Source organism: Anabrus simplex, chromosome 9, assembly GCF_040414725.1.
Source record: "Anabrus simplex isolate iqAnaSimp1 chromosome 9, ASM4041472v1, whole genome shotgun sequence".
Taxonomy (NCBI): Eukaryota; Metazoa; Arthropoda; class Insecta; order Orthoptera; family Tettigoniidae; genus Anabrus; species Anabrus simplex.
In genome coordinates, this window is record NC_090273.1 from 87,680,368 (window position 1) to 87,704,259 (window position 23,892).

Here is a 23,892-nt window from a genome sequence, read left to right on the forward strand (position 1 = left end):
ATAAACAAGAAATTAGCTGTAAATTAAGAACTAGATATATATTTCTCAACTTAAAATTTATACTGGACAAATACAGGTATATAAATCAGATATATAACTTGTTTAGTTCAGATAAAATTCATACTGCACCATGATTAACAGAATGAAAACCTACAACCTGTTTTCCAGTCACTGACCAGGTCAGGGATGTAATGAATGAAACATATATAGGCTGTTATTACAATGGGGTCGCCACTCCCAAGGTGATTTTTATTAATGAGCGATAAATGCGATGAAATGATAATGGAGAGTGTTGCTGGAATGAAATATGACAGGGAAAACCGGAGTACCCGGAGAAAAACCTGTCCCACCTCCGCTTTGTCCAGCACAAATCTCACATGATGTCACCGGGATTTGAACCACGGTATCCAGCGGTGAGAGGCCGACGCGCTGCCGTCTGAGACAGGGAGGCTCTTGATAAACAGAATATTGAAGTAAATTAACACTGAAAACTGAATCATTCTATAACATTTTAGAAACAAAACAAAGCTTCCAATTTACTCTTTATTAGTAATTTTAACCTGTTTCCTCAATGTGATTCCACAAGCATCTTCTACACATTCTTTCCCAAATATGACATAAGAGAAAACTAATTATAGGTTCTATATATTTATAACAGTGATCACCAGAGATGTTATCAATTACAAATATTCTATATACACAATTTGAACGTGTTACAAAATATTCTGAGAAAATCGCAATATTAATGCCTATGTGTTATATAATGTAAAGATAAAAATTTCATGATGTTCCATATTGAACTGTATCACAATTGAATTGAAATAAGAAATAATGTAGTTCAACCTATTCAATACAAATAAGAAATGTAGTGTAGGATTAAAAGAAAAATATTATTTATTCCATTAAGTCCCTTATTTGCGTAAAAGTAATTTATTCAAATAATACGATGCTTAGGTCGTTGCAGTTAACTGTATTCGCCGGTAGATGGCTCTATGAAAGTTGTTCCCACTGATCATTCTATGCCAGCCCAACAGGGGGCTCTGTGAAAGTTGGCCATGTAGATCTTTCTGTGTTATTCCGATAGATGGCTCTGTGAAATCAAGTTATCACCAGAATGTAATTTGTTGCTCCATGTTGGTTCCAATAAGTGAGAAACAGAAAGGAATCCATCTCAGGATATTATTTGACTCAAATAGTCATTTATTCGCAAAATAGGATGCTCTGGACTTTTCATTTAACTGCATTTACCAGTAGATAGCTGTGAGAGTCTGTCAATATGTGTGCATGTGGTCTGCTGATCTGTCAATACCATGCTTCATCAACTGCCACTGGAGAGAGCAGTCCATGCACAATGTTCGCAATTTCATTACATGCACATACAGCGCCATTGTACAAGTAAATGGGTATTCTCTCAGACGGTAGTTTTGTTTGTGGTTACTTCAGTGCGGAGAACTAACTTCACTTGCGTATCTCAGTCTGCACCTAACTGAAACCTAATTATTGATTCTGTTTGTCGTTTTTAGTGGTCAGGAACACACTTACAAGCTTGCATATTTTTTTCTTCGTACCAAATAAACTACCATTATTGGGTAAACAAGACTGCCGAGCACGTTGAGTGTTAGCTGTTCTATTCCACAGCGCCACTGTGACACATTTTATTCCACAGTGCCATTATCGCACATTTGATTATTTCTTCGTAACAAAACGCCATTGTGTTAAATTTGGAATGCAGTGATGGAAGAACGTATTATTGATAACTAGGTATTCTGTGTTTCTGTCCTATATGATCTCAGTTTTCTTTTCATGGTTACTTATTCCTTGACTGAATATCCTGCTAGCTACCTAGTAAAAAGCCAATTATTATTCTGTTCATTTGTAGTGTTCAAGAATACACTCACAGTTTATTTTCTTTTGTGAAATTAGTTTTATTCCTAGGAGAGGGTGCCCAAGAAAGCACTGCAGATGTCAGAGCTTGAACTAGGGATCTAGGTAATAATTTCTGTATTAGGGAAAGAAGTCTGTTGGCTCGGAACACTATTTACGATGAAACTTCCATTGAATAATTCAGTGTAGGGTTTTTGAATGAAATCTGTATGCACTGTCAAGCACGACATTTCGCTGTGGAAATGGTAAATGGACATTTTAATTCGTGTTGCCACATTGGTTTGGTTTATTTTCCACAACCTCAAGGAAACAATGTGCTTAAAGGTATGATGCTACATCATGATGATTTCATGAACCATATAAGGCAGTATAACAGTACAAGGTCCTTTGCATCCTTCTCTGCTAAACGCAGCCACATTCTAGGATTAGGTCCTTACTGTTTAAAGATTCAGGGAACTATTCATAGGTTCATTTCAGATTTACCGCCTACTGAAAATTGCCAAGCATTATACGGCCAGCTTTATATGATAGATTCAAGTCCAATAACAGAATTCACGCTTCTTTTATCATCGGTTTCGTTTTTAGTCTTTGGTCAACAGTCTTTTGGTAGACAGAATTCAGATGTAAAAGACAAGTTAGTTCTGACAGAAAAAAAAAAAAAAACTATACGAAGAAGTTTGAAAAGCATGACATGTTACCAACATTCCTACTTAAAGACATAAACTGGTTCTGAGAAACTCAAGTTTTGAAATAATTGTCCCCAATAGCAATTGACTTAAATTGTCTGTAAGAAAAGAGACTAAATTTAGAATATTAAAAATGAATAAACATTATGAAATACAAAATGGCCAGAGGTTGAAGATTTTAAGGACAGGTCTGGAACTCTGTCCCTAATTCTGTATGGATGGTGGAAAAACAGTTTATTATATGTTAAATGGAGCAGAAATTGCACTAATCAACAAGGTAGGGAACAGGGAGGATTCTAACAAATATTGAGGTTCTTCTGTTCAGTAGGCTACTCCATGCACAGAGTCAACAAACACAGAGAGGCAGGGGGGGGGGGGGGGGCACTAGTGAAGAATATGAAAACAAGTGAGGATTTAAACCCAACGAACAGTCAAGAACAGGTTTTCCTAACACAGCATGTAACTCAAGTTGCTATCACAGAAATGGGCAGTTATGGAAAAGGTGATGCAGGTAAAGAACTTTACGGTAGCCATTATCTTATAGGCGCTTTTAAAAGATAATAGACCGGGCGAGTTGGCCGTGCGTGTAGAGGCGCGCGGCTGTGAGCTTGCATCTGGGAGATAGTAGGTTCGAATCCCACTATCGGCAGCCCTGAAGACGGTTTTCCGTGGTTTCCCATTTTCACACCAGGCAAATGCTGGGGCTGTACCTTAATTAAGGCCACGGCCGCTTCCTTCCAACTCCTAGGCCTTTCCTATCCCATCGTCGCCATAAGACCTATCTGTGTCGGTGCGACGTAAAGCCCCTAGCAAAAAAAAAAAGATAATAGTATATACTGAACCTGTCCTGGGCTCGGCAGGGCATAATTGATGTAATTTAGTTTCACAAATAGATCTCTGGATGGCAATATATTGGATGATGACTTCACAAGTCAATCCCAGGCATCGAAGTCTCCTCCTCCCTACTTTCACTGCCTCAACGGGTAAGCTCAAGAGCATACGGGCCAATGGACTGTTCGCTAAAAAATGGGCACTTAATTTAAATATATTGAAAATAGGGTATTCTCTAACATGCGAGGAATACTATACTACTGAAATGAGAAGAATGTTTGTTCCCATTATAGAATTTTAATTAACTGATAGAGTCACAAGAGTATAAAATTATATGAAACAGTGCCATATTATCACATACCAGAAATCAATTCTATGGATAGTGCCTCCATGTCTATGTCAGTCCACTATATCTTTGACTGTCATTCGGCACATCCAAATCATCTTGTTAACATGCACTCATGACTTAACACTTCACACAAATTTCAGGTTTACCCCTTTTACCCAGGATCAATACCTGCTGGTATCTGTTATATGACTGCATTAACAAACTCACTACTCTATACACACGTAGATGGCATTTCCTGCGAAGCAAACACTATTATTGCATCCGGGAGATAGTGGGTTCGAACCCCACAGTTGGCAGCCCTGAAGATGGTTTTCTGTGGTTTCCCATTTTCACAACAGGCAAATGCTGGGGCTGTTCCTTAATTAAGGAACCAGCCGCTTCCTTCCCACTCCTAGCCCTTTCCTATCCCACCGTCGCCATAAGACCTATCTGTGTCAGTGCGACATAAAGCAAATTGCAAAAACTCTATTATTTCTAGCCATCATGGTTTTGAGGCATTGAATAAACACATTTGTACACACTTTCTTACCCACAAAAATCACATCGCCGCATATCGAACATAAGGTCACTTGATAATTACATATTATATTAATCACATATACGTGTTTCTCCCGGCTTTACCTTATCCTACTATATACAAAGCGGACCAATACAACGTCTGTTTCATGCAAGTCACCACAACACATCATAAGTAACACAAAGACATTAATATAACACACGAAGAAAATGAACCATCACCTGTAAAGACATAAAAAAATAATACACTTCACACATTACAATGCATTTTGAAACTGTGGCCCTATCAAGCCACCTGGTGTCGACCCAAGGTCGTCAGCGTGACACGGGATCGAACCCATGTTTGTTTGGCTTCGAGGTGCGAATCTGAAACTCCTATTTTGACCTGATTTAAATATAAAATGGGGAGACTCACTTGCTCTATTGAATCAGAGAATCTATGACGGTAGTAGTATCTAACTGGCACGTGAATATTTAATTCAGTGTCAAAGAGAGGAAGAAAACTTGTGTGAATATACGAGCATTTGACAGATGAACAGGCCCACTGCCAGGCTAAACATTCCTTTCCGTCGTGAGGGTCATAAATCTTCTAAGCGGTAGCCAGTTCCGCCAGCTGGGCGACCCACATTCACCTGTTCCCCAAACATACGTACGGAACTCTTGTCACTAACTCTCTCATCCTTTCCAGACGAATAATTATTCATGGCTATAAATTATTAATTTCTCACTGTTTCACATATATTTAGCCCTCTTTATCACATCATTATGGTCGTGAGTGTTCTTAACCTCATTATTTTCAATCTGTCACTTTAACCATTGGCACACATTCCGTCCCGTCTCTCCATAACAACTTTACTTCTTTAACAAGATTAATGATGGCCTATTTTAATTGTTGTCATACTTTAACATCTGATCTCTTCATCAAGGACTATGCCAAATGCCAAATCATCAATTATGTAATTACAAGACAATAATCACAGATCTTAATCTCTCAAATCAAAGACTTCAACCAGATGGTTTTACAACTTTAATGACATTATTTCTGAATAAGGTCTTAATTAACTGATTCCACATTGTTGGAATGTATTTCCCACACATTCTAAAAAATCAAGAGACTACTACTATAAAGCATTGTGCTATGTACTTTTGACACAACGATTAATTACAGATAACAGCTGATATGTTGTTATTCAAGATAATACCAACATTGTTATCCAACTTTTCTTTTTGACTGCTCCTATTTTTAAGTGTGTAAATGTTAAATCTTAATAATTATATTTTAATTTTAAATTAGGTGTCTGATTTAATCTTGAGGTGATACAATGACTGAAGATTCCTTCCATGAATGGTGAAACATGTCTCATATTTTTATAATGTAATAAGAATAAAATCCTAATTATATAAGACCCAAATGTATTGAATAGGGGGTTAGGTAATAAATTAATTAGTAATCTTATAAGTATAGTAATCTTCAATACGGAACTACAATGATATTTATCACCTGCAGCAAATTGACCTAATCGATACTTTATAGGCCTGTTTCAGTCATTTATTGGTTCTTCTTCAGGTAACAGCACTGAATAAAATTAATGGAGCAAAATGAACAAGACAATACAATATTATAATGAAAAACTTAAATTGTCCTCTTGAAACATCATCATCATCATCATCATCATCATCACCCTCATCAATGTCCCTCTCCAGTCGCCAATGTGTGGTTAACAAGCCTCCTCCACTCCTTTCTCTCCTTCCACTTTTCATGCTCCATTACTTCTGCCACATCCAATCCAGCTTCTCTAATGTCCTTCCAAATCTGATCCATCCACCTCCTTCTCGGTCTTCCAACTGGTCCCTTTCCCTTAACTTCTCTTTCCAATTCCCTTCTTGCTACCCATTCTTTTTACATGACCGAACTATCTCAGTCTTGCTTTCTGTATCATCTGTACTAACGGTTCTCTATGCAGCTCTTCTCTGATTTTAATATTTTGAATTCTATCTCTTCTTGTCTTTTTAACCAATGTTCTTAAAAAATTCATTTCTACTGCTTGGATTTTACTATTTTGTCTCTTATTAGTTACCAGCTTTTCTAGTCCATATATTACAATTGGTATGAAATACTGTTTATATAATGTTAATTTTGTTCTCTTGGGTACTTTGTCATCCCATAAAAGTTCTCTGACTTGATGATAAAATGTTGTACCTTTACTTAGTCTGTTATTAATTTCAGAATTGATTTCATTACTTTCATTCCAAATGTTCAGTGTTCTTTGTACTTCCTTTTCTCCTTTCCCCAAATCACCACATCATCTGCAAATACCAAAGCATTGAAACTAAATACACATAACTCATCGCTGAACTAAATGTTATTATAATGGATAATTTGAAAGGTTAAAAATAAAAAGATTATGATGATGGTGCTTGTTGTTTTAAAGGGTCATCAGTCCCTAAATAAAAAGGTTTAAAACACCATGTGGTTCCAAAACAGCACCAGAATGTTCATTCAGGGCCCTGTTTCATAAAACATCTTTCACTTGCTAGTTGCTTTACGTCGCACCGACACAGATAGGTCTTATGGCGACGATGGGACAGGGAAGGGCTAGGAGTGGGAATGAAGCGGCCGTGGCCTTAATTAAGGCACAGCCCCAGCACTTGCCTGGTGTGAAAATGGGAAACCACGGAAAAACATTTTCAGGGCTGCCGACAGTGGGGTTCGAACCTACTATCTCCCAAATACTGGATACTGGCCGCACTTAAGCGACTGCAGCTATCGAGCTCGGTAAACATCTTTCACTAATATTAGTAAGAAACCAATAATATTAACTAATAATATTAGTATTATGTTTCATAAAACTATTAGCTAATAATATTAGTTATTAGTTTATGAGTCAAAATTATTAGTAGAGATTCCTAATAATATTAGTAAATTGTTTCATAGACGACATGACTAATAAAAGTTACTCGTATTATTAGGATTATTTCCATGAGTGTATTTTGACTCGGAATTCATATTATTAGTGAAATCAAAGTGAGCAGTGTTTTAATATTTTGGCATAGAATCATGAAGATCACTGAAATGGTCGACTCTGATTCAAATACTGATAAGGAACGAGTGTAGGTATTCACCGTTCAATAAATGTTACGTCAAAAACAGCCTGTACGGACATGTATCAAATATATGAATACCGGTACAATGGGAGATTTAGGTTAGATTACATAAATTTTGAATATTTGCTTGATAGGATTGGTAGGTAATAGAACGTTCCACTGTAAGGAATGAAACATAACCTTAAAATAGCAGCTTCGCATTGCACTCCACCAGTTGGTAGTGATACACAGTATCATTGTGTTTCTCTAGTGCAGTTCTTCTCGGACACTCCACGTATCTATAATAACACTAATCAGATGGAAAAATGAAAAGGATCTGACATTTTGAAAAATGAAAGTATTGGCCAAACAAAGAGAAGGGCCACGAAGGGCGTGAAAATGAAAAGACTCTCTCGGGCTTGCAACCTAATACTGTCAGGGTCGGAAAAGAACAAGTTGAACAAGGGAGGTTGGAAGGGTAGATGAAAATGAGCCTGGCAAAAGTAAGTTGAAGCATTGGCAGGACTTATCTCAGTGCCCCATGTTCGCCAACACACGCTCCTAAGTTGAGAGCCCTGGGACCCCTTTTAGTCGCTGTTTACGATAGGCAGGGGATTCCGTGACTTATTTTACCGCCCCCACCAACAGGGGGTAGTAAACAAAGATTTTGCTAGTCCATCTCAACAGAGATTTTTAAGAGAACATGAAATAAAAAAGTAAAAGGAACAAGGAGAGTTATAGTGTGCAAGAGGCTGCGAATAGTTGACGCTTTAACTCAATCACTTTCTGCAAAGAAATTTTCTTCTCACATTATTTTCACTTCTTTTATCCATTTTCATATATATCAAAGTCAAAATAACGAAAATATCAAATGAGCCTTTTGAACATGTGGATTGATAGTTGGTTGTAGTCAAGCATTAGCCTACTGCTAGGAACAAACTCAAACCAAGAACATATGCAACAGACCAATTCTAACCTCCATTTATATCAGCTGACTAATGAACTAGTATTATTAGTGAAGATATTTTATTAGTCTGTGTAAATCTTTATGAAACAGAATTTGGTTAACTAATAATTATTTTTATGAGTTCTAATATTATTAGGTACCGTAATATTATTAGTTAGTTTTATGAAACAGGGCGGAGTTAAATATTGAAAGAGAGTTATAAATAAAACTGTTAATACTGTCTTCATATCAGAGAAATTTTAGTTGTACTCATTTAAGATCAATTCGGTTGAACTGAGCTTGGAATATAGTGAGTGAAATAAAGAGTCCTTAGAGGTTCATTTTTAATGGAGTTGACAGCATACATATTCATGTAGGTCAAAAATATCAACCTTCAAACCCGAGACACGCATGCCAAAGATCGTTTGCTTTGGCACCAAATCATTTCTACATGAACTGTTTCAGCAAAACCTTTGCAGGCATGAAGAGACATAACAACAGAAACACATGCACCAGCACAAGCAGGACCATCCTCCCACTCATCCATCAAGCTCAATGTATGTGGACGCATACGTGTTCCATGTTAGAATTGGCGTGTTCATTCATCGTAAATGCAAGCACAAACAGAATTGAATGTAAATTGACGGTAAGCAGGAGAAATTGTACACTTGGAAACGAGTAACAGCCACTGCTAACAATGGCATTCACTAATGAACAAGTTAAGGTGTGAAAATTCTGTAATACTACTCAATTACCAGAGATATAGGACTTGTTGTTCTGAAGGGTATGACAAGGTGGAAATCTTCCATTTTAAAGTTTGTGGAGAAGTACAGTGTACAAAAATCAGGATATCCAAGACTACACCAATGTTAGTTGGGAAGAAACCAATGAAGATTAATGTCAAGTAGGAGATACAATTAGAGTCAGCAGATGAAAATGAAAATCCACAGCCTGTTTCCAGTCATTCGACCGGGTCAGGAATGGAATGAATGAATGACTCCCCCAACTTGCGGCAAGGATAGGAATTGTGCCGGCTGCCAAAGCCTGTCACACTCCTAGAGTCAGCAGATAATAATAATAATAATAATAATAATAATAATAATAATAATAATAATAATAATAATAATAATAATAATGGTGCGTAGCCTCCGGAGAGGCCTGGTGCAGGTCTTTCGATTTTATGCCATATAGGCGGCCTGTGCGTCTGTGAGAATGGGCCCTACCAACGATGAATTCTAATGCTGAGGACGGTACAAACACCCAGCCCGGCCATAGGAATTAACTAATGAAAATTAAAATCTCCAAACCCAGGACCCCATGGTCCAAAGGCCAGCACACTAACCATTTAGCCATAGAGCTGGACGAGAGTCAGCAGATCATTTCAAGTATTTAAACTGTGTAAACTTTCTCTTTATAGTCATTAAGGATCCCAATTCACAATTCCATCCTCTGTAGTTGCGATTTCATTTAAGGTCTCTGAAGTGAGCTACTTTGGAGCGAACTTTAAAGAAACAACTCTTGTTACAGACAGTGTGTGAAGGCATTTCCAACACAAGTCGAGATGAAATTTCAACTTCCACACGACACATTACTAACAAAGAGAAATACAACAGGTGAAATGCAGGCAATTTCACAACTGAAAAGGCCTGAAGAACTTGAATACTTTAATACCGGCGTTCACAACAGGTGAAATTAAGTACTGGTTACCCTGAGAATTTTTTTTAAATATAAAGCAAAACGCAGACATTTTGACAAGTGGAGGTACATATCTTCCCTAGTGCACTGTCGTGACATTGTCCTCCATAGAAGGCTTGCAGTGGTGTCCCAACAGTGTACTAGCTGCCAGCATCTGGAAAGGTATAGTTTGCACACCTTTTAGTGATAGATTTTTGTCCGGGGTGAGGAGTAAGGAGGGAGCACTGCCAGTTCCAGTAATACTGATTGAAATCTGAATTGAATCGATAATATGATCGATCAATATGAATTTTCTAAACTTTTATTATGTTAAGCCAACAAATGTGTCACACACACACATTATATGACATTTCTCGATGCAAATCTTGTTCCCAGTAAGAATTCTATAGTTTGGCTTTGCTGGGTAAACAACAACAATACGAATACATAAAGTGTACCCCAGATGTCGCACAGCGACGCATAAGCGATTCATAGTTTGTGTTTCAAAGGTTGCAAATACGAATCTCGAAAATAACCGAGGTCTACCGATTCAGCACTAGGGTGGGCAACCTATCACTAAAAGGTGCGCGGACTATAGGCCTAAGTTAAACTAACTGATGAGCCTGCTACCATACTGGGGCAAAACGCTGGTATTTTCACGACTGAAAAGGTCGGAAGAACTTAATACTTTGTTGTTATTCATCAACAAATAGTCCTGTGCATTCATACTAGATGCCATTTAAAATACAGATATGAAGTGCATGTAGTGCATAAGTTTTAATACACGACATTATTGAAATGTACCAACGTTTGTTTTTAATATCCTCTTATACATTGCGATTCCCTTTGGAAAGGGAATCACAGTCCAAGGAGAGGAAATCAAAACCTTGAGATTTGTTGATTATATTGTTATTTTATCTGAGATTGCAGAAGATCTCGAGAAGTTGCTGAATGGTATGGATGAAGTCTTGGGTAAGGAGTACAAAATGAAAATAAATAAGTCCAAAACAAAAGTAATGGAGTGCAGTCGAACGAAGGCAGGTGATGTAGGAAATATTAGATTAGGAAATGAAGTCTTAAAGGAAGTAGATGAATATTGTTACCTGGATAGTAAAATAACTAACGATGGCAGAAGTAAGGACATAAAATGCAGACTAGCACAAGCAAGGAAGAGCTTTCTTAAGAAAAGAAATTTGTTCACTTCAAACATTGATATCGGAATCAGAAAGATGTTTTTGAAGACTTCGTGTGGAGCGTGGCATTGTATGGAAGTGAAACATGGATGATAACTAGCTCAGAAAGAAAGAGAATAGAAGCTTTTGAAATGTGGTGTTACAGAAGAATGTTGAAGGTGAGATGGATAGATCGAATCACTAATGAAGAGATATTGAATCGAATTGGTGAGAGGAGATTGATTTGGCTAAATCTGACGAGAAGAAGAGATAGAATGATAGGACACATTTTAAGACACCCAGGACTTGTTCAGTTGGTTTTCGAAGGAAGTGTAGGTGGTAAGAACGGTAGGGGTAGACCAAGGAATGAATATGACAAGCAGATTAGAGCAGATGTAGGATGCAATAGTTAAGTAGAAATGAAAAGGTTAGCACAGGATAGGGTTGCATGGACAGCTGCATCAAACCAGTCTATGGACTGATGACTCAAACATACACTAATACATTGTATAACATAAGCATTGCAAATTGCTGTGGGTTGTGCACACAAAGTCTAGAAACACTTAAGGCATTTACAAGAAATGAAAGCAAAACTGAATACTTACTAGTTTTGAAATATTGAGCCAATTCCACGGTATGTTCCTAGACTTGCTATGAAGAATGTAGTATGTCTCTAGTGAAGAAAATATCCATAAAAACGCACAAGGAACCCATACTAATACTGTCTTCTGGAAACAAGGAGTCAGATCTGGATCTTCTGTATACCATGTTACTTGGAGATCCTGAAAAAAGAATGGTTTCAAGTCACTTACATGACAACCTATACAGCTATGCCTCCATTGATATATTTATCATCATTAATTCCGTAGACATAACGTTCGCTTAATGCTGAAGCTGCATCAAGACAGTCGTCCTCGTTATTTTGACATTTGGTCATGCTGGAGTTCACTCCACTCTAGGGATCTTTACATTATAATCTATGAATATATAAATTGTAACATGCTAGGAACACTTTCTATTTGGAGATCGTCCATATGACTAATGAACAGCTAAACTTCACATCGTATTGTAGTACAATTCACAACTTAACTTACCCAAAATTTTGAACCGCAAAACTTGTCCATCCCTTCAAAAGCCATTGTGCGTGCCCGCTACTGCACTGCTACCTTTTGAGAAGAACGTCGAACTAAACTTCACTTGATATCTGCAGTTGTTTCCGCACAGTCGCTCACAGCTCCTCCTGACAAGAAATAACGAACGAGTGATTAGTCCAGTATAAATCGTTCTTCTTAAAAAGAAACATGTCTGAGAAAAGAAATTCTGTACTATTAGATGTGGATAAATCGATACTGGAAAACAAGCTGATGTTAGAGGTATGTGGCATGTCACTTCCGTTGCAGATCTATCCTTATCTCAAGTACTTTAGACTTACATGCTTTTACAATGTCAAATTATAATACCCATTTTAAAGGAATTAAAGAAAAGCATGTTTACAAATTAGAAGGAAACTGATGAACGATGGAACCACTTTAATGTTAAACTTCGATTATAAAATTTACTCAATTTTCAATTGCGAGGTGACATATCGCACTTGCTGTAATGAAATAAAATACAGTAATACGAGTGGAATTGCTCACAATAAACCATCATATAAAGCAAAAATTGTAACTTTGTTTTCATTCATGATCCGTAAAATCTGAATTATTTCCCAGGAGGGCGAGAAGTCTAATTATGTTTACGATCATCTTCGATACTCTGCTACTCCATTTTTAAATCTGCCGGCAGATTTTTTATACAAGGACTTAATTTATAGGTTATGTTTTTGTCTTTTTGTTCATAATTCGCTCTTGGTTGGTTCTTGGGATTTGTCGATACCTTTGGGGTTGATTATTGTTACTTCTATCTGTCACAGCTTAAATTTGAGACCTTCCATGATTTGTAAATTATTAGGAAATTATTTTCTGATAAGCGCCCATTTATATTAATTGAAAAATTGCCTTTCAAATACTGAATATAAATATCAGTTTGCCAATTCAGTGAAGGATTCATACTTCCATGTGGTTTTATATGGATGGTGGATGCTCCTCTTTGCTCTGTATAATGTGACATAACCTCATTCTCACATCGGGTTTATTCATAGCCGGACTTTACTTTAGTGTAGTGGCCATGGTTTATTCCATGATTTTGTCGAAGATTACATTTGCCTGCAAAATAGCGACTTACTATCCCTGTACAACTAAAAACTAGTGCACGCCGAATTCGTGCTTAAATTAAATACCGGTACTGCTATCCATACTCCATAGTCGGTCATCAACCTATGTGGGTCCTAGGCTTTTGATAGGGTAGCGGTAGATCATGGGAGACTGCGACGAAAATGAGAGTTATTGGACTATAGACAGAAGAATGATTGAATAGGAGGCTAAATTTGTATAAACTAGAGTACGTGAAGCAATATTTGATAATATAATAATTAAGAGGGAAGGGGTTGGGTACCAGCAAGGTAGTATTTTTGGAACTTTAATGTTTTCTTATATAGGTCTACGTATATAAATGATGTGAGTAAAGAACTGAAATCAAAGATAAGGCTTTTTGCAGATGATATTTTACTCTAATAGAGCAGTAAATAAGTTACAGGATTGTTAGCAACTGCAAAAAAACCTCGACTGTTGTGAGATGGACAAAAGACAATAGTAGGATGGTAAATGGTATGAAAAGTCGGCTTGTAAGATTCACCCAGAGGAAAAGTCCTCTCAGTTTTAATTACTGTGTTGATGGGGTGAAAGAAGAGTGTCCGTGGCTCAGACTGCCTCTCGCTGCTGGGTTCTGTGGTTCAAATTCCAGTCACCCTATGTGAGATTGGTGCTGGACAAAGCGAAGGCGGGACAAATTTTTCTCTGGGTATTCCAGTTTTCCCTGTCATCTTTCATACCAGCAATGCACTCCAATACTTCATTTTATCTGTCAGTCATTAATTACTGACCCAGAGGAGTGCAACATGCTTCGGAAGCCAGCACAATCCCTAACCTCGCTTCTAGATGGGGGCTTCATTCATTAATTCCTGACCCGGTCAAATGACTGGAAACAGGCTGTAGATTTTTCATGGGGTTAAAGGACCTCTCTGGGATTACTGTATGTTCCAAGGTGTTAATAGAAGGAAAGTCTTCATTGGGATAATTACATTAATGTGGTTGTAAATAATGGTTAAAGATCTCTTCATATGGTTATGAGAATATTTAGGGGTTGTAGTAGGAATGTGAAGGAGAGGGCATATAAGTCTCTGGTACGACCCAGTTAGAGTATGGTTCCAGTGTATGAGACCCATACCAGGATTATTTGATACAAGATCTGAAGGAAGGCAGCATGATTTGTTCTTGGCGATTTCTGAGAAAAAAGTAGTGTTAAGAAAATGTTGCAAACTTTTATCTGGGAAGACTTAATAGTAAGGACATAAGCTGATTGTCAAAGCTCCAAGCTGTCAGTGAATAAATAGTAAGGATGACATTAGTAGACAAATTAGTTTAAGTGGAGCTTTTATCTTCCAGTATGAAGATGAAATTGGAATTCAAGCTTCTTCAAAATCTTTCAAGAAAAGAGTAAGTAAACAATTAATGGGGAATCTGCCACCTGGGCAACAGCCCTAAATGTAGATCAGAGATTACTGATTTCTTGATATTGTGTTTACCCTAGTTAACTATGTCTGTCTTAGCAAAAAAAAAATCCACATCTATGGATTTAAAACCAGTCCCATTTCTCTGTATAATACCCAAGTAGATATCATATTGTGTGATTAAATGTAAGGGACTGTTGTGATGTCACTACTAATAAAGGCACTTAGGTTACTACTACCTTCTTCAGTGATGATGATAATAATTCCTCAACTTTTACACTAATAAAATATGCATACACACACTTGAGCAAAAATTGAGACAGGCACAAAACTTGGCAGTTATAACGCCAGTGGACTACTGTTTCTCACTATAATTGCTTGCCATGAACTCTCTGTCAAGAACACTCTGCTACGACTATCAAACTGCTCTAAGACCACATAGGATGCATCCACAATCCAAACGTTATCATACCCATCATAATAATAATAATAATAATAATAATAATAATAATAATAATAATAATGTTATTTACTTTACGTCCCACTAACTACTCTTTTATGGCTTTCAGAGACACTGAGGTGCCAGAATTTTGTCCCGCAGGAGTTCTTTTACATGCCAGTAAAACTACCAACACAAGACTAACGTATTTGAGCACCTTCAAATACCACCGGACTGAGCCAGGATCGAACCTGCCAAGTTGGGGTCAGAAGGCCACTGCCTCAACCGTCTGAGCCACTCAGCCCGGCATACCCCTTATCACCCAGCAGTGTAGTAAAAGACATAGATAAAACTTTCGAACGGTGGGTGCCACTGGTATTTTGACCAGAGGCGACACGTAAATGTATGCACACACACATACTTGAATTAAGTCTTCCTTCTTTGATCAAGTGAAAGGTGATAAAGTAATACACACTTGCACACTTGAACGAAGTCTTTTCCTTATATGGTGAAAAGAAATCAGTAATTTAAGACTTCATATGAATTCACTATATAGTTTTGATGACTTTGTTGCTTTCAACAATAATAGAACAAGCCTTGGATTGTAAGGGAGCTTGCTCATTCCCACACCCGGCCTATTGGAGTGGAGAATCGATGATGATGATGTCTACTATTCATCATGACTAGAATTGGCACCCGCTATCCAAGAGTTGTATTGGAGCATGTCCTTATCATGAAGACAGCGTGAAATATTACTGATGTACACATCCCGAACTTCTTATTGCTGACACAGAATCTCTTCCCATTCCCAGCCACTTGGTATGATGACAGCAAGAAATATTAATGCACACATCACAAACTTCTTATTGCCGACACAGTATTTCTTTCCACCAAAAGCTATTCCGTTACCTCCGAAATCCATCCAGGTGAAAGTGTGACACTTCTAAACTTCAAGATTTCCAAAATACCATTTCTAACCTACTGGCATATAATCCAGTAGAACAAGAAGGGGCCAAGATGTGAAAGATTATCACTGGGTCACATAAAGAAAATGTTGGTTTTGTGGGGGGTGTGGATAAAGACTGTTTTGGTGACAATACTGAAAAATTGTTGTACCTCATCAAACAATGCCTACTCCTTCTTCATAATTCATTGCTCATCATCACTTAGAAAGCTCATTTTCATGAGCTCATATGATGTCTCTGAAGCATTTCCAATAACACATAGATTGAAACTGAGCTGTGTAATTGTCGCCTCGCTCTTTGCTCAGTACTTAACTGCCATTCCCTTTGAGAAATCAGCAATCAGGGCATGGACATTAGGTATTTCTTTGATGGAGGTCTCTTTAACAAGGCTAGACTTACTCGACTTTTTCCTAAAAACTCCATTATTAATAGGATAACTGAAATATGGTATGATGATGATATTGCATGAACTACGTTTCCTCTCAAGGTGCAGCAACTGTTGATCAACTGCTACCTTCCTTGGAAGCATCTTGTATAAGCTATGTGACCGTAAATAGCATAAGGAGAATAGACTCTATGCTTCCTATATGGCATTTAGAAGAGTCTCACACCTGATTTTCATTAATATAAAACCTAACAGTGCATACCAAACTAAAGGTGTACCAAGATGTTGTCATCTTGTTCCCTCTTTGTGATGTAAAATGTAGATGCTGTATCATGGCATGAGAAAAGAAAATCAAACCATTTCAGCATCAGAAACTTGGATCCATTATTATTGTCATTTCAGATGAACATAATCTCTGGCCACGTGACCATGCTAAGGTAATGGAGCGGACCATGCAGTCAGCAGCTCAGCACCGAGTATTGGGCGGTGGGAAATAATCTGATGCCCTGAGAGGGCTATGGCTTGAGGTAGAGGAGCCCTCTTGGAGTGTGATGGGCCCTCAGAGGAGGAAATACTTCTGAAATCCATCAGGTACCCCAGGTTAGGGGCAGCTGTTATTCAGGTTAACAATGGCCTTTTGGCAAAGGCATGTGGTCATAAAAATTTGCTCCATAATCAACTATGACATGACAAATCATTCAAGAGTAATTAAAAATATTAGGGTATGTCAAAACCCCTATAGGTGTGAGAAATGCACGAAGGGTACTGCAGGAACCATGACTGCAGTTAAAGAAGCTAGTGGATTCTGATATAATTAGAACTTGCACATGGAATGTGGGGTCAGTTTGAAAGACCTGCGCAAGGCCTCTCCAGAGGCCATATGCCATTATTCATCATCATCATCATCATCATCATCTGGTTTCAATTTCAAGCCATCCTCTTTATGGTTACTTCGATCATTACACAACTTCAGCATTTAAAATATATTGGTTCTGCAGTTGTTATTGTGCACCTTCATTGTATAATGGGAACCACTGTTAGCTGTTGTCCTCAGAGGACCAGATTCTATTCCCTGTACTGCAAGAGTTTTACGATTTACGATGGGCAAGAGGGTTGGTATATGCTTCCATTAGAGCGTGCCTGGAAAGAACTACACCATCTCAAGGAATACGAGGACACAAGTTTACTTTTTATCATTATTATTAATTTTTTTTTGTAGTTTTCTGTATCAGACTTTTCCAGAAATTCTTCTAACATTCACAATGTTATTCCATAAATTTGTCTGATTAAGAATATGCACTGCACTATTGATCTTTCAGTTATAAATAAAAAACTGTTCTTCTTGAAATTGCATTCCTACATATTCTCTAATTCTTCTTTCTAGAATGGTGAAAGCCATACACATAGGCTATATACAGTAGATAGTTACTGTGTGGATGCTCCAAGTGATAAATTCTTTTTATTTAGTCCACTTATTTAATTTATATTTTCTATTTACAGGAGAATAAGGAAGAAGATCTGGAGAGTCTATTACCTTTCCTCCAAGCATATGAGGAAGGCAAGGTTCCTGGGAAGTTGGTGCAGCCAACTCAAGGTCAGTTAATTCATATATTTGTCACTTGACATAAGTGTGCAATTGGCATATGACAAATTAAATCTTTTTATTTCCCTTCTGTTGGTCAACTCATTACATACACCAGTTTCTGTATGAACATATGAAATCTATAAGTATCAATAAAACCATAAACACAGTACAGTAGAGTGTGGATTATCCGACTTAAACGGGACCTGGAGTACATCGGATCACCAAAAATGTCGGATAATATAGAATAACTTTGAAAATGAACTAAAACAAACAGGAAGGCTATACTGTATTATGTACTATGTTTTACGGGACTATATTTATTGACTTATTAATTCAATTGTACAGTAGATGCAGTACTCTTTTCTTACTACGCCTGTAGCCAGGTGCAGACGTCTTGGCTTGGGCTGCAAGAGTTTTGATGTCAGCATCTTGAAATTCAGCCCAGTCTCATCACAGTTTAAAATCTGATCACCAGTTAATCCTTCAGCAAGAATTATTTCTTGAAATTGTCTTTTAAATTTCACAAACTCATCGGATTTAGCTGACAGTTTTTTTCCACAGATATTAAGCTGCCCAATGCCATACCGTTTTTCCCACCGATCAAGCCACCCAGCACTAGCAGTAAAATTAGGATCCCTTTATTAAACTCCTTCTGGATATACACCGCCATTTCTTGCAGAATGGGGCCAGATATTGACAAGCCCTTTTCCTGGTTTTTAGTGAACCAAAGAAATAGTGCTTCACTTACTTTTTCGAACTCACATTTTTCATTATTATTTTCTAATTTTCAGTGCATCGCTTGTTGCCCTGGTAGAGCACCACTTTTCAATTTATTCCCTCGTATGTTTCCAGTCTCCCATTGTAACACGTCCAACACCATAATCTGAAGCCATTTTTTGGAGAGTTTCCCCTTTGTCCAGTCTCTTTATCCCATTCTACTTGTCTTCCACAGAAACAATCACTTTCTTACGTTTACTCGCCATACTCACAGAGGATATGAAAACTATAACATCCACACCCAACCAATACTACATTGAACAATCCTACCGCATGACTGCCAGTGCTTGTCCCATAGTCGCACCCTCCACACCCCGTGTCCTAGAATTGCATCCACCTAAAGTTCATATCTCATCATAAGTCTACTGTATCTCATCATAAGTCTACTGTATATCAGTGATGACCAAGACTTGTGTCTTTTGCTCACTGGTGGGCCACAGAAGCACGAACATGTCTTGCTGGCGCTCCAGGTATCCCCACCACTGCTTTATTCAGTGAAAGTGTGTAAGAAAGATGAATGTATACTCCCAGTTACGGTAGACAGTAAGTGGAAGATGTGCTTGTGATGAAATTGAACTGACAAAACATAATATACGTTCACAGCCCTTGCAATCAGATTTGATATGATAAAAAAAAATATATCCCTCCCCTCTGGCAACTAGTGGATCTGCAGTTATGCTGATGATGCTTGTTGTTTTAAGGGGCCGAACATCGAAGGTCTGCAGTTAAGGGCCATATTTTACTATTTATATAAGATCTACCCTCTGGTGAAGATTTGCATCTGCAGCTCATTCTGTATGGCTTATACATAAAACCAACCATAAAAATGTATTTTACATGAGCACTCATAACTTGTTTCAGCTCTCCTGAAATTTGATAGTTTGCACTTTCGTTACTTTGCCAGGTATTTTATATTAATGTTTTGAGTACAAGCACATGTATTCACTCTTTTTAGAGAAAAACAAAGAACACTGGCCCGTGATGGGTTGTTTCTTAGTTTATTTATATTTGGACTGCAAAATGAAATGGAATAAGGGTTCACATTACAGTCATCCACATGGAGTTGCTCAGGCTAAGGTCCATTAAACCCACATATTGCCAGAACTGTGTCAATTTCATAACAGGAAGGAGAAGAAATTGCTTGTATACATGGAAGGAACCGAACATCGAAAGAACTTGAACAGCATACCCTGTGCAGTCAAGGATATTGCTGTTGAGGAAGCATTGTATAAAAATCATGTACATTTCAGGATCACAGAAATTTGTCATTGAGCTAGGTGTTGCATTGCAAGTTTATCAGTTCAAACTGGAAGTAATGGGGAAACTTTCTCAGCAAAAAGCAAGAAAGATCTGATGAATAAATGGAAATCGGTCTTAAGCCTTTCAAAGTCTTGAAACCTCCTTGTAAACACAGGCTAAAGCGACAGTGCTGCTGTCGTGTGACTTTCCCTCCTCCTCTCCCCTCAACATCAAACCACTTGTGCGCTGTATCCCGAGAGTCGTCCAAGATAAGGCACATGTTTTTATTATGGAATGTTATATGGGTTATGTTAAAATACTAGTGCAGTTTAGTGTAGGGATTTTATTTAACGTAAAGTAAGCCTGACGGCATGTGTTTATTTCACCTCTGTAATGTTGTAGATATGGATAAGAGAGAAATGCATGATCTCTATATTTTTATCTGGATTTACGACTAGTTAGACGGGATAATGAAGGAGTTGTTAGGATTATTTGTTGTTAATTAATGCATGATAATTTAGCTTAGTATTATTCTGATTTTTCCTTGTATATTAGTGCTAGGAGGATTAGATTGACAAGTTCATCCAATTTCCAAGTTAAACTCTTGCTACGTTGAGTGTAAATTCAATTTTAATTTTGATCATTTAGAGAGTTAGTAACAGTTAAATTGCATGACGCATGGTATTTCAGAAGCTGATCTGTAAGGAGCTGCATAACAACGTTGAAAGAATAGGATCTTCTAATTTAGGTTGGAAACTGTTTTGCCCAATGATTGTACAGGAATCGAACCTGGTCTCATAATGTAAAAGGCTGATGAGATTTGTAAAAGATATGAGGTCATAATGCATGCGGAGTTATAAAGTGACTATGCAGGCTGATTGTATGCCTGATAAAGTGAAAGAATGATGTGCAGTGAATATGTACCTGCTATTGTCTTCTGAGAGAATGTTAATTATCAGAATTGACGAAAATTGATTCCAGACTAATGAGTCTGATGTGTGTAATAAATTGTCAAAGCATGCTAAGACGGAGTACGATTGTACGTGAGTTTCCGTGTAGCCGAAGAAAGATGATTTTGCCTCACAAGCTTATTTATTGGCCATGTTTACATAGACAGCGTGAATGGGATGGTATTTCCATGATACAATCTTGGCGGACAGAAACCAAGCCTTAGTACAGTGTTGAGTTCCAACATTTCGTTTTAGCTCACAGCACAGCAGGAAATACATGACGGATGATCGCTGCAAATGCAGCAGAAGAAGGCAATGTTGCCCATTGCTTTCCACATGTTTTATAAGAATAATTATATGTTTTTCTCTTACTGGATGGTGTTTTATGAAATTTCATGTTGTTCGGATATGTTGTCTTGTTGTTTAATGGGGAACAGCCCGAGTGCTGAGTAATATTGATGGTCAATCTAGTTCTCACTAGATCCTTTTGGTGAACCGCGTTTCACGTCGAGTCAGTGTAGTACGTAAGATTTCCTTCTCTTTATCCGATGTAAATAGATGTGATACTTTGCTTATTTTTATTCATTGTAAATATAGCGTAGGGAAATACCACTAGTATTTTTCATAATTCATATAATGTTTCATTGCATCTTAATTTCCTTTGTATTGTAATTTTCTTTTATATAAAATTTTTCTTTTAATGTTTAATCTTGCGACGACTCAAAACAAATTAACAACTCATATCAATGTAATACTTAAAAATGTGTTACTCCATTCGAAATAAATATGTATCAGTATTTGCGTACGTCTATTATTATATAAAATGAACAATGGACAATCAGAAGAAGGTCATTTCTAAAAGTTAATAAGTTTTTTATTGTTGTACTCGAAATTTAATTTCATGTTTAATTCTTTGGTTAATTAAAGTTCTTAATGTCCATTTCTTTCTTTAATTTTGAGATTTTATTAATGTCATTTTTATTATTTGATTTACTTGATTTTCTGTTAGTAGCCTATGATTCGGGGATATTTGTGAATAAACTCATCCTACCCCATATTATTGTTTCTCATTCGAGTTATACCTCCATTTTCCTGTCATTTACTTATATTTAAGTGAGGAACTTCGACTTTTAGCCTGGCCCATTGACAACCAACCCACATCTCTGCCCAACCCTGAGTTAGTCGGATGTTTATACAGGAATGGAGGCATCGTCCTAGAGGGTAACTACCCCTGTGTACGGTACAATATGTTGAATAATACTTTAAAATGGAAAACTCCTGAATGCTGAAGCGGACCATTTTTCGGTAGGTACCATTTGCCTAAATATTGTGATGGAAATGGAACATTTTAAGCATAACTACTACATACATACATACATACATCTTCATTATAGGCTGTTATGAAGTAAAGCATTCGCTCTGCAAGCCTTTATGAATTTACTGAACGCCACCATAATCCTTTTCTTTGTACCTAGTTCTGTGACCTCATTTAATTCTTTACCTGTTATTTTTAAATTCTTAGAAACCGAGTCAAACCATTGTCTTCTTGGTCTCCCTCTATTTCTCTTTCCCACAATGACTGACCCCATTATTTTCCTCAGTAACCTATCCTTCTCCATTTTCCTCACATGATCCCACCACCAAAGCCAGATTAGGGTTGAAACTGGTACTGCTTCCGCTTATAATTAAATAGGAATGTAACACTACATTTCTTATTTACTTGTATTGAATAGGTTGAACTACGTTATTTGTTATTTCAATTTAATTGAAAGCCAGTTTAGGCGTACAGCTTCATTAGTCAAATTCATTCCTAACTTAGCCTGTATCTCCTCATCCAGAATACCCACATGTTTGTACCAGTGATCATTCTTGCTACTTTCATGTCTGTTACTTCTAACTTATGAATAAGATATCCTGAGTCCTCCCAAGCCGGGCCCGCACTGTAGGGGTAGCGTTCCTGCCTCTTACCCAGAGGTCCCAGGTTTGATTCCTGGCCAGGTCGGGGATTTTGACCTTGGTCTGAGGGCTGGTTCGAGGTCCACTCAGCCTACGTGCTTACAATTGAGGAGCTATCTGATGGTGAGGTGGTGGCCCCAATCTAAGAAGCCAAGAATAATGGCCGAGAGGATTCATTGTGGTGACCACACGAGACCTCGTAATCTGCAGGCATTCGGGCTGAGCATCGCTCGCTTGGTAGGCCACGGCCCTCGGGGCAGTTACACCATGGGGTTTGGTTTGGAGTCCACCCAGCTTTCACTCCCGTAAAGCAATGTTGATCTGAAAACATTTTTTCTGGGAGCTGACTTCCTTCTTTTAAATTACTGTTGATCGCAACTGCAAACTCACTGCTTTAGCTTTGCTGCTCCTTGATTCATTCCAGCTTACAACAATGCTACCATCCTGGGAAATACACATTCTGATACTTGAAATTATCTACCTATTCTAGATTTGTATTCCCAGCTGGACATTCAATTCTTTTTTTTTTTGCACTGACACAGATAGGTGTTATTAAGGTACAGCCCCAGCATTTGTCTGGTTTAAAAATGGGAAACCGTGGAAAATCATCTTCAGGGCTGCCGACCATGGGGTCGAACCCTCTATCTCCCAAATGCAAGCTTACAGCTGCGTGCTCTAACCGCACGGCCAACTCGCTCGGTACAGTCGATTTTCTTAGGTTTCTTACCTACCGACATCACTTTATTCTTGGAAAAGCTCATTTTCATATCATACTTATTACACCTATTTTCAAGTTCCAAGATATTAGACTGCAGGCTTTCAGCACAGTCTGGCATTAAGACCAAGT

The 23,892-nt window shown here is 37.7% G+C and overlaps 2 protein-coding genes across 11 annotated transcripts in view; one reads left to right on the top strand and one right to left on the bottom strand.

Annotated features, from left to right (window-relative positions):
• MRP (Multidrug-Resistance like Protein 1) overlaps positions 1-23,892 on the bottom strand; it is a 482,909-nt gene that overhangs the window by 374,276 nt on the left and 84,741 nt on the right. For 9 of the 10 annotated variants that reach the window (XM_067153606.2, XM_067153603.2, XM_067153605.2 and 6 more), the window contains exons 2-3: positions 12,237-12,382; positions 11,748-11,924 (exon numbers count right to left, since the gene is read on the bottom strand). In XM_067153606.2, the coding sequence (XP_067009707.2) occupies positions 11,748-11,924; positions 12,237-12,281 (222 nt within the window). In that variant the 5' untranslated portion in view covers positions 12,282-12,382. Of the gene's footprint in view, positions 1-11,747; positions 11,925-12,236; positions 12,393-23,892 lie in introns of those variants that run through there. The other variant, XM_067153598.2, reaches the window with a different exon arrangement.
• The window catches only part of LOC136881017 (PIH1 domain-containing protein 1), a 282,859-nt gene continuing 271,291 nt past the window's right edge, over positions 12,325-23,892 (top strand). The window contains exons 1-2 of the mRNA XM_067153607.2: positions 12,325-12,515; positions 18,039-18,132. Coding sequence (XP_067009708.2) covers positions 12,444-12,515; positions 18,039-18,132 — 166 coding nt within the window. The 5' untranslated portion in view covers positions 12,325-12,443. The remainder of the gene's footprint in view (positions 12,516-18,038; positions 18,133-23,892) is intronic.